This window comes from Phascolarctos cinereus, unplaced genomic scaffold, assembly GCF_003287225.1.
Source record: "Phascolarctos cinereus isolate Bilbo 61053 unplaced genomic scaffold, phaCin_HiC Scaffold_5;HRSCAF=322, whole genome shotgun sequence".
Taxonomy (NCBI): Eukaryota; Metazoa; Chordata; class Mammalia; order Diprotodontia; family Phascolarctidae; genus Phascolarctos; species Phascolarctos cinereus.
The window spans coordinates 241,146,172-241,158,543 of record NW_027555958.1 but is presented as its reverse complement, the minus strand read 5'-3'; the positions used below and the strand labels follow the sequence as shown (position 1 = coordinate 241,158,543).

General features: G+C 40.4%; 1 protein-coding gene across 1 annotated transcript in view; it reads right to left on the bottom strand.

Annotated features, from left to right (window-relative positions):
- Window positions 1-224: 224 nt before the first annotated feature.
- The window catches only part of SLC26A8 (solute carrier family 26 member 8), a 180,657-nt gene continuing 168,509 nt past the window's right edge, over window positions 225-12,372 (bottom strand). The window contains 1 exon segment of the mRNA XM_020999637.2: window positions 225-2,688. Within this exon segment, the coding sequence (XP_020855296.1) occupies window positions 2,272-2,688 (417 nt within the window). The 3' untranslated portion in view covers window positions 225-2,271.

Sequence of the window (12,372 nt, the reverse complement as noted above, 5' to 3'; positions counted from 1 at the left end):
TGTTCATTTGTTTAAATCACACTGGCCACACAGAGTAAAAGCTGTCTGGTACTACCTTCAAATAGTCTTCTCCACGAATCCTGAGACTTTGTAGTCTTAATGATACCACTTAGTTCTTCCTACACAAAGCTGCCTTCAGCAAACTACACGTGCTTTGAGTAGTATTTTCTCCCTGCTAATGCATAAGGGTTTGTGATGATCCATCCATACTCTTATCCAATCCCTTTGTCAATCAATCAATCAACAAGCATTTATTAAGCACCTACTATGTTCCAGACACTGTACTAGGTGCTGGGGATACAAATACAAAAGTGAGACAGATCTTGCCCACAAGGAGCTTACATTCTGCTGTGATCAAATACAAAATTCTTAAGGCAGGGGTGCAGTGTGTAACATTGTTTCAAGTCACTTGAGGATTAAACCTACAACCTTACTCTTATTAGTTATCATGCTGCAACCAGTTGAATTAACTAGCCAGACAGCACCACTTGAAGGTATTTGAAGCGGCTTAGCAATTCAGGGTTTTTGGTTGTTTTTTTTTTACACAATTTATAAACAAACTGGGACCTTTTAATTATCAGCTCGCAGAGGCCTTTCTTAGTTTAGCTTGATCATATCCATTTATCATTATTTTTTAAAAAATGGTGCTCTTCCTCCCCGTTTATTTGATGACTATGGCTAGGGCCGTGGATTTCTAATGGATTCCAGTGGAACTTTCAATAAGTTGATTGTTGTGAATAATCCAAGCAGCCTCTCAAAGGCACACATGTGTAAATTATCACAAGCATGTGTAGAATGTGCACCCAGCCCACACTCTAAGTGTGCCTAGGACAGCTCTTCATAGATTTGCCCATCATTGTTCTTATTTAGACAAATTCTGTACTTTAGGACCTCATGTTTCTAAATTCTAAACTCACTTATATAGGTAAGATTTCCATTATGAGGTTTGGATTTTAGTACTTTTATTATATTGTCATTTTATTGTCATGCTAGTATGGCTTATTTCCTCAACTAGATTATAAGCTGCTAGGGGGTAAGGAGCATGTCATTTTTGGGGTGACTCCCATAGGCACAATGCTGTGCGCATAGTAGATGAACAATAAATACTTGTTAATTAATGGATGTAGTCTCTGAGGGATCAGATAAATCTAAGTTCTAACAAAGATTATTAAGCTGAGATACGGAGAAAGCAGGAGGGCTCATTTGCTGAGTGACACTGTTGAGATTAGAACTCAGAGTTGCATGCAGCAACTCCCTCTGGCTGGGCTCAGCATCAGCAATTTTTTAAAAGGGGAAGTTTTTTTGATTGAGCTTGGGCAGAAATGATTGTATTCAGTTTTTTTTCAAGTCACACATTCCAACAAAGCGAGTTCTATCACAAGTCACACATTGCAAAGATGGTTCCAAAGAAAATTATTAGGCTTCCCAAACCTTCTGCTAATGTGATGGAAGTAGAATTAGCAAGGAAATGTTAGTAAGAGTTCCATTCTTATTGCATCTCACTAGTCTGCAATGCTGGGTCTGGGGCACGACTAGATCCCAGAGCCCCTTTCCCTGACAGCATTTAGCCTCAGACTTTTAGGACCTAATAAGTTTTAAAATTCTTTCAATTGAATTAATATTTGTAAACCTGCTGGCAAGCTTTCTCTTCTACCAATCTCTACATCCTGGCAAAACATCACCTACCTTGCCTCACTGTTTCCTGCTCTTTCCTATGATAATTGTTGTAAAGAAGCCTTGCCCAAGTAAAAGAGCTGCTAGATTTCCCTTTCCCCTGCCAGCAGTTCCTTCCCATGAAAACACCTTGTGTCTGGATTCTCTCCTTCATATCCTCTTATAGCCTCAGAGTCCATAAGAGGGAGAAGAGGCTGGAAGAATACAAAGCCTTTTGCAGAATATAACTAGAGCTGCGTATTTTATTTGAACCTCAGTGTTTATGTGTAGAGGCTGATGGTGGGGAGGGAGGGTGGAAAGGAGCTATTAGCAATGGTCAGCCAGAATCTCCAGGAACTTTGGTGGGGCATAAAGAGGGAAACATCTGCTACGGGTACTACAAATGATTAGAGATCCAGTGCTATTTCTTGCATGTTAATGATGTGGTCTGGGGGTCTCATCCCCATCCTTAGCATGGGTCCATGTCTAATGTAAGTACATGGATGAGCTACATGGTCAGTATTGGTTTAGTTATCAATCAACAGGTCAAGGCCCCCATGACTAAGCAATTCATATTTGGGTGGGGGAGAATATCCCATGGGACATTACAGTAGAATGTTAGGATTTCTTCGTGTATTTCCAGTTCTGGCCCCAGATATCATGGCATTCCCTATTTTGGGTGCCCCTATTTTCCCAACAGCATGGTCTTTGGTATGGCACTTCATATGGCTGATCATAAGTGTTGTGCTCTGTTTCTGACTCTGTTTCTATCTCCATTTCTGTTCGTATAGCATGGTGCGTCTCAATCTCAATCTCAGTCTCAGTCTCAGTTTCTGGCCCTAGATCAAACTCAAGTTCTGGCCCCAGATCCAGCTCGGCCTCGAAGTTTGGGTCCATCACTGTCTCTAGCTCCACTCTTTCATTCAGGTCTTTAATATCCGGCAGTATATCTGGCTGATAGATGTGTTTGGGAGTTTTCTCTTTCTTTGGCGATATTAAGCTTTTTCCACTCTGTTCAGAATGGTTCGACTTCCCCTTTAAGTTTTCAGGATGAAAAGCAAACAATTACTTGGGTTATAGTTTTCAAATACATTTAACTTTTTAGCTTAAACAATAAACTTTAAAAAAAATACATAATAATTTATTTTTCTGTATATTCCCTACAAGAGTAGAACAGTGAGTTTCTTGCAAAGGACAATGCATCTTGCCTTAGCTAGTTCTTTACCCTTACTGTTATAGAGATCCAGTTGATTGACCATCCTATCTATTAGTCCACAAATGGCCTCACTTACCTCTCTATCCAATTTAGACCCCATAATTGGCCACATGACCAATAATGCTCTTGCTGGTCTTCTAGAACCCATCTAACTCTTGTCCTTGCCAATCCCAAACTGTGGGTAATCATTACTTTCTCTTTTCTCTACTCCAGCTCCCAAGTGGTCAAACATTGCTAGGGGGAAAAAAAGCCACGAATCCAGGCTGATTCATGCTTCCTAATGACATCTGGGCCCTTATTACTTCTCAGGAATGCTTTATCCATCACTTGTTTACTCTCTACCACATTCCACAGAGCTTGTTCCAAACCTTTTTCACTCCTCTCAAGTTGCCAATCCCACAATGGCTTCTTTACTTTTGGCATATAGCTTCACCTTCTATTTTGTTGAGAAAATGGAAGCCATTTGACATCAGCTCTTTCAGCTTTCTTTGTTTATATTTAAAATTGTTCTGTTATTTTCATCCACTCTCCCCTCTCTTTTGTCTCAGAGGTATCTCTCCTTTCCAAGCGCTCTGTGTTCCTAATACTATTCTCTTCTCTAAATTGTTCCATTGATTATCTATCCTCTCCTTCATCTTCAGTTTCTCACTTTCCACTGATTGCTTCTCTGCCTACAAACATGCTCAGATCCTCTCTATATCTTCTCTCAATCTAGCTACTACACCGAGCTACCATTTTATCTCCAAACCTCCTTTCATAGCCAAACTCCTCAAAGAGTCATCTACGCTTAACATCTGTGCTTCCTTCTTCATTATCTTCTACTCATCTTTTAAGCCCCTTGTGACCTGGTTTCCGCTCTCACAATTCTACTGAAACTGTTCCCTTTGAGGTTAGCAGTAATTACCTGAGAAATCCAATGACCTTTTCTAACTTCTCATTCTCCTTGACCACTTTACAACATTTGACTTTGTTGACTAACCTCTCCTTGTAATTCTCCCTTGGCTTTCATGAGGCTTCACAATTTTCTTTCTTTGACCACCTCTTTGTCTACTCATCTGTCACTTTCACTTCTTCCTCCTATAGGCATATCCTAAGGTTTTGTCCTTAGCCCTTACCTCTTTTGTCCAGCACTTTCTCACTAACCCTCGAAGTTTCAATTATTACTCTATGCAGATGACTCCCTAGTTTATTTCTCTGGTTCTGACCACTCTCCTAAGTTCTAGTGCATTTCTGATGGCTTGCTAGATATCCCAGCATTAGATATCCCTGCTGCTATCCCAGCACCTCAAAGCAAACATTTCTTAAACTGAATACACTATTCTTCTCTTCCATATCTACTTTTCCTGTTGCCCTTAATGTCACTGCCAGAATATTCTCCCAGTCATTCAGGTTCAAAACCTTGGGAGTCATTCTTTATTCAATTAATTTCAAGGAATCTTTATTGGTATCTTTTGTACTCAGAACTAAAATTTTGCTAGGTACTAGGTTAGATAGAAAGTTTGGATAAAACATGGTCCCTGATCTCACAGAGCTTATAGTCTCCTAGGGGATGTGATCAATGGCTTCTAAGTCTATTATCCTGTGACATATTTTCAAATAACAATAGAACAAGATATTATATGATAAATACATAAGATATACAAGCTATTATATTAATTCAAAGTGGTAAAAGGTTATTGCTAATTGTGAAGACAAGGAAAGGCTGCCCAGAGGAGTTGGCATTCAAACTGGACTTTAAAAGTATGGGTAATAAAGAAAAAGGATGGGTAAGAATTCTTTAGACAAAAATGGTACTCTTCCCTTCTTCCTTGACCACTCCCCATCCTCCATCTAATTAATGGCTAAATCCTGTTGATTCTGCTTTTGCAATATCTCTTAAGTTCATCTCTATTGGCAACATTCTAGTTCAGGTCCTCCTTTTGTGTGGCTAGCACTATTGCAAAATTTCCTCCTAAATTGAAGTTCCTGTTATCACAGGATCTCTTTCCACTCCAGTTTATTCTATGCAGTATAGCCAGAAGAGTTTTCCTAAAGCACTAGCCTCTTCCTTATTCTTTGCCCTAAATCTTCAGTGACTGGCTATCACTGCCAACTAAAGGTAAATTTTTTTTAGCTTAATAGTCAAAGCTCTTCATGACCTGACCTACATAAATTTCCATCATTATCTACCACTACTCTTCTATGTGAATTCTACCCTTTGAATGACTTCTTGCCATTCTGTGGATCTGTCCTATGTTGTCTTTGTACTGTTGCTCATATCATTCACTTCGCATAGAATATGCTCTCCCTATCTCTGCCTACAGAAATCCCACTATACAGGAAGCTTTCTGATGAGCCAAGATTTTAAAATGTTATGTGCTTTTAAAGATAGAAAGAGGACAATACAAACAGTGATGAGTATAAAAGTCTGACAAGAACCCTGTCAGAATGAATTGAGGCTTTTAAAAAGTGACAAGAACAACAGAAAAGGGCTTAAACTTTTAAAGCCCTTTCAGAGAGGAAAAAAAGTCTAAGAAGCATATCAGTCCATTGCTTAGGGGAAAAAAAAGTATAAAGAAGGCATAGATCATAGATTTAGAGCTAAAAGGGACCTTGGAGGGTCAGGTCACACAAGTAGTAAACAGTAGAGACAGGATTCAAACCCAAGCCTTCCCCTATCCAAGTCTATTCACTCTATACTACATCACACTGCCTCTTAAGAGAAAACAAAAGTACTCAACTCTTATTTTATTTCCCTCTTATCCATCAAGGAAAACAATCTTAAAATTCGAAAGGGGAACCAAACATGTTTAAGAGGGAAATGAAGTCCTAAATAATGGGAGGGTTTTGAAGACTGGCATAAAGGGACCTATATTTCTTGGTATTTTAGAGGGTTCAACTGCTAAATAATAAGCAGTGTCTATTTAGAGGCTGAGTCATAACTGGGTATTTCCCTGGAAGGTAAGCAGAGGAGATAAGTGAGGTTCTCTTAGGGAGGTCTTATTAAATTATGAGCTCCTTGAGGGCAGGTATGCCTTTCTTTGTGCCTCCAGTGCTTAGCACAGTGCTGGCACAGAGTAGGAACTTAGTGTTTATTTACTCTGACTGAGATCTGGGGAACAGGTATAGGAACTGCAGTCAAGGAATCAGCATATGGAGAGGCCAAGTTACTGTAGTGAGAATCAGAGACTGTGTCATGGTGTCTGATAAGGGAGATCCAGGGAACAAGGACCATTGGCAAGAAATCAAGACATAACAGTTAGTCAGTGGCTGAATGTGTTTGTCTAGCATGTTTAAGCATCAAAACTGACTGCTTGTTCTCCTGCCAGTCTTCCACCCCTGAACCAGTTATTGGGTCTAAATGCCACTCCCTCCTTTAGGGAGCCTCCCTGGGCCTTAGGGTTGGAATTGTGGGAAACATGAAAGTGGAAAGCATGAACAGGGAGCATGTTCCTGGTGGACGCCCATTTATTCCTATCTTTCTTAATCAAATTGGTATTGGATTTGCCTTCTTCAACGCCAGTACTGTTTCCTAGACCACAAACTCCATTTGGCCTCTAATTACTACTGAGAGAGGTTGTGAGGAACAAGAATGAAGACCAGGGTCTTTGTGAGCATTAAGGAGCTCTAACTGGTAGAAAACAGGAAGCTCTAGATGGAAGGTCACTTGACTCATGGCATGTATTGTTGAGGAAAACCAGACATCCCACTTTTCCATTTTCTGGGAAGGTTGGTTGGTATGGAGTTTGAAGATTCAGAGGCAAATCTGGTCATCAACCTATAGGGAATCACCAAAGGATCAGTCATGGTCTGGGGTGTGTTTATATATAATATTCTGTAGGGTTTGTTAAACTACCTTGGCTGCTTCAATTCTTCTACATAGCACATGCACGCTAAGATGGTGGTATGAGTTGCAAAGAATGGGAAGAAATGAGGGTAGAAGCTATAGTTCAAAAAGAATGACACAAAAAACAAACTATAAACTGAGTGGAAAAGAAAGTGGAATTATTAAAACAGAATTTATCAATAGCAAGTAAAGTGGCCCAGTTAACTTGAAGTTAATTCATGAAGCATTGGAGGTATAGCTCCAATACATGAGTGTTTCTCAGTCACCAATCTGAGGGATGACACACAGCAGAAAGATCAATTAAGTAGGCAAGCAAGCATTTGCTGAGTGCTTTCTATGTGCCAGGCAGTGTGCTAAGCACAAGTGACACAAAGACAAAAAATAGAAGTTTTTGTCCTCAAGGAATTTACATTATATTGGGGAAAACAACATGATCTGAGCATCTGTTACCTACCGATCATCCTAAATTTCTACCTTCTCGCCTTGGTTAAGATCCTTAAGAAAGCTGTCTCTACTAGATACTGCCACTTCCTCTCCTTTCCCTTATAAAACCTCTGCAGTCTGGCCACTAACCTAATTTTTCAACTGAAATCTTCCTTTCCAAAGCTACCAGTGATCTCTTATTTGTCAAATCTAACAGTCTTTCTCAGTACTCTATCCTGTCTCTGCAACACCTGATGCAGAGAATTACCCTCTTCTGGATAGTTATTACCTCTCTATTTTCATGACACTGTTCTCTCCTAGGTCTTTTCCTACTTTTCTATCTGATCCTTCTCAGTATTCTTTGTTGGATCTCCATCCAGGTCACAAGGCTCTGTCCTGGGCCTACTTTTCTGCTCCCTACTTATTTAGCTTGGTGATCTCATCAGCTCCCATGAGTTCAATTATCTTCTTTATGCTGATGATTCATGTAAATATGAATCTATGAATCATAGGAATATATGAAATGTATGAATCCTCAGTATACAGAATACACACACACACACACATGCACACATATACACTAAGTAGGGCAGCTAGGTGGCTCAGTGGATAGGGTACTAGACCTGGAAACAGGAAGACCTGAGTTCAAATCCAGCCTCAGGCACTCTCTAGCTATGTGATCCTGCGCAAGTCACTTAATATCTGTTTGCCTTAATCCACAGGAGAAGGAAATGGCATACTCCAATATCTTTGCCAAGAAAACCCTATGGACAGTATTGGCATGCTATGGTCCATGGGGCCACAAAGAGTCAGACACAACTTGACAACAGAACTACATCTATATCTATCTATCTATCTATCTATCTATCTATCTATCTATCTATCTATCTATCTATCTCCAGCTCTACTCTCTCTCCTGAGCTGCAGTTTCACATTATCAAGTGCCTTTTGAACAACTTGAATTGGATGTTCCATAGGGACCTCTAAGGTAACATGTTCAAAACTGAACTCAGTATCTTTTCTCCCTATTTCTGTTGAAGGGTACCACCATCTTCCCAGTCACTCAGGCTCACAACCTTAGTACCATCCTGAACTCCTCACTTGTATTCACCCCACATATAAAATGTATTGTCAAGCTTCATTGTTTCAACTTTCACAACCTCTCTTATATACATCCCTTTGTCTTGGCTCACACAGATGCTGCCCTGGTGCAGGCCCTCAACATTTCACAATGACTACTGTGACAATGACAATGGACTACTGCAATAGCCTTCCTACCTCAAGTCTCTCCCCACTCCAGTCCATCCTCTACCCAGCTGTCAAATTAATCTTCTTACAGTGCAGGTCTAACCATGTCACTCCACCTCTCCCCTATTCAGTAACCTCAAGGGCTTCCCTATACTTTCACATCTAGATATTAATTCTTCTGTGGGATATTTAAAGACCTTAAGCACCTGGTCCCTTCCTATTTTTCCAGTCCTTCTTGTACTTGCCTTCATTCCACGCTTTCTATGATCCAGATTCATTCCCTGATTTACTGAAGTTCTTTGCACACAACACTCCATCTCTTGATTCTGGGTCTTTTCAATGGCTGTCTCCCAAACCTGGAATGCTCTCCTCCCTCACCTCTACCTCTTGGCCTCTCTGCTTTCCTTCAAGACTCAGTTCAAATCCTTCTATGTGTAGGAAGTTTCGCCTGGTCTTCTCTAATACTAGTGCTTTCCATCTGAGATTAACTTCTATGTAGATCTGATCTACACATAATTATTTACCTGTTATTTCTCCCATAAGAATGTGAGTTCCTTAAGGATAGAGACCATATTTTCATCTCTTTTCTTATCTCCAGTCAGTGCCTGACACAAAATAAGCTTATTGACTAATTTTCCATAAACCAAATATATTCAGAATATATGTCAAATAAATTCAAGGTAATTTTGGAAGAGGGGGAAACTTGGGAACACTAGAGATCAGGGAAGGCTTTATGAAGAAGGTGGTGCCTAAATTGTATCATGAAAGAAAAAGGATTCTGAGAGGCAGAGGTGACATGATGAATGCATTTCAGGAGTACTGGGGACAGTATGAAAGCACAGAGAAAGGACATGGAGTTTTATGTGTGAGAAAGCAACAAGAAGACCAATTTAGCTGAACTGTAGAGTGCAGGAAGGGGAGTAATATAGAATATAATAAGGCTAGAAAGGTAGGTTGGGACCAGATTATGAAGGACTTTAAAAGCCAAACAGAGGAGTTTATATTTGTTTGTGGAGGCAACAGGGAATTATTGGAATTTATTTGTCATAGGAATGAACTGATCCAACCTGCACTTCAGGAAAATCACCTTGGTAGCAGTGGAGAATGAATTATAGAAGATAAAGACTAGAGTCAGAGATACTAATTAGAAGCCTTTTGTAATGATCCAGGTGAGAGGTGATGAAGGCTTGAACTAAGGTTGTAATAAATGGGGAGGTTTGTGTTTTTTTTTTTTGGTGAGGCAATTGGGGTTAAGTGACTTGCCCAGAGTCACACAGCTAGTGAGTGTTATGTGTGTGTGGACGGATTTGAACTCAGGTCCTCCTGACTCTGGGGCTGGTGTTCTATCCACTATGCCACCTAGTTGACCAGGGGAGAGGGTTTTGATGATACAGTGGAGACAGAAATGACACGGTTTGGACGCTGAATGTATATGCAGAGTGAGTGTGGATGAGGAATCAAGGATATTACTCAAGTTTTGAATGAGAGTCTAGAAGGATAATGGTGCCCTTTGACAGAAATAGGAAGTTTGGAAGGGGGACAGATATAAAGGGAAAGATTACAAGTTCTTTTCTGAACCCTTTGAGTTCTAACTATCTATAGGATGTCTAATATGAAATGCTCAACTGATAATTTGTGACGCACGATTGGAATTATTGAGATAGCTCCAATACATATAGGTCCAAGCCACATATTCAAGGGCTTGATATTTACACCCAGAAGTTATCTGCATAGAGATGATAATTAAACCCAAGAGATCTGATGAGGTCACCACAGTTTTAGAGGACTGAAGGTAAAGCAGTTAATCCACCTTCTGCCAGAGGTAATGGAATTAAAATATGGAGTGAGACATATTTTTTTGGACGTGGCAAAGTGGGACTATACATATTTGTTTTGAGAATTTTCTTTTTTTTGGGAGATATATTAATGCTTGTAATAGATACATTTAAAATTTTAAACTGTGGGTATCTCCCAAGGTTCTTTCCTGTCTTCTCTTAACTTAATACTGTCACTTGGTACCCTCTCCCTCCAACTTGAATGGGATAGCTGGCCCAGTAGTGGCCCCTATACACAATATAGGCTCCACTGTTCATCCTCTGTTACCTGACAAGCCTATTTTGTTGACATCATGTACAACTTTGTTGAGGGCCGATCTTAAGAGTCTGATAAGGGTTTAAGATCCAAGGCAGAGTTTGACCTCTGCTCAGGGTTTCACCCCAAAGGGCTCAGGGATTAAGTGGTTCGGCTCCCCAAATTCCTTCCTGATAAAGAGGTCTCTGAGACATCCCTTCTCTCTCTTTGAACCTTAGGTTTACATATTTACTCCTCTATGCAGGTGGTGCCTAGGCGCCTGGGAAAACCTTGGAATCTACAGCCCAATCTAGGAACCCTGATAAGGAGGAAATTCATGATTGTTACATCCTCAGCAGATGTTCTGGGGAGTATCTCATGGGGAGATCTCTTTGAAGTTAGGCTAGATCTTCCCTATATATTCTGTGCCCTCAGATGAATAAACTGAGTCAGTAATTCTACTCTGCCTGGCCCATGTCATAAGTTATTTCACGCCTCTCCGTTCAGTGTACAATCTGGTTGCGGGCAACAGAACTTGACCCTGACTAGTTTCATGGGCTCTCAGGACCTCACCACCACCACCATGGACACCTCAGTGGCCTTGCTGGGTGGGGCTATGAACTGAGGATCTAGTGGGTGAGGTACCAAAATCAGAACAGCTAGAGAAAGGGCCAGTTCCCCTCATGAAAATTTATATTTGGTCACTTCTGGGTCATGTTACAAACAGGATAGAGGAGTAGACACTTTCTCTAATCCTCCTGACCTTTCAAATTTTGCCAAAATAAGAGTTGCAAACATGAAGTAAACCAATTGCAGTTGTCTCCACAGGTGAAGACACCAATATCCCTAACAATGTAACAACTTGGTGAATTAACATCATAGAAGGCTAATCCCTAATTGCTCAAATTCTCACTCATTACCTCTTCTTCCACAAGCCCCCCCCATGTTCTGGTAGGGCTGCACAACAGGACCCATGGGATTGTGCTCTGGAATCTATCGAGAAATTCCCTTCCTGCTTCTGCTATCTCAGCTAGCACACTCCCGCCCATACTTTCACATCACTATTCTGTGTCTACAAGCAACAGACCTCAATTTCCTGTCTACTCTCTCCCCTTGCAATGCCCGCCTCCCCCAACCTCTCCGTTGTGGGGGAGATACAGAAGTTTGTTCAGCCTGGGGTGGCAGTGCTCTGTGCTCAGCCAGAGAACTAAGGAACAGAGGTAACTGAGATAGGGTGCCAGCATTTGGGCTCCATGAGGCTTGAAGAAAAGAGGACTGGCATCTGACTGAGGCCAGTTCTATCCCCCTGCAAGTCACTTAGGACAGAGACCAAGGCTGGTAAAAAGAGAATCCCTCAATGTGGGAAGAGGCTGAGACAGTTTTGAGATCTAGTCCCTGGGAAACCACCATCAATAAAGCAGCAGTCAGAAAGTGAGTGATAGGGAAATATAAAGAAAAAAGACTGGCATCACTAAAGATCTCAAGAGGAAGAAAGCTCAGTTAAACACCTTGAGCACATGTAGATAAATTGAAAGGGAAGATGTTAATAACAGAATGGAATGTGCTTCTAAATGATCTAAATGAGTTCAAACATCTCTGAAAAAAATATTGCAAGACAAAAGAAAATGAATTAACACCTAATAAAGCAGAGGACCCTGTGGATGAAAGAAAGTATGTAACCATAGCAAGGTGTTCCTGAATCGTTTGAGAGAGAAATAAGAAATGCAAAAGCAGATTTTATAGCCTACATAGCAAAAATAATTGGCAGCACAAAAAAAAAAAGAGAACTGATTTAGAATGCAAATATATAGAAGTGAAAGACAATCTAGAAGAAGAGAAGCAAAAAGCAATAACATTAAAAGAAAACATGATCTCTATACATGCAAAACATATTGACCTCAAAGTCAAGATGTATAGAGACAATTAAAGGTCCTTA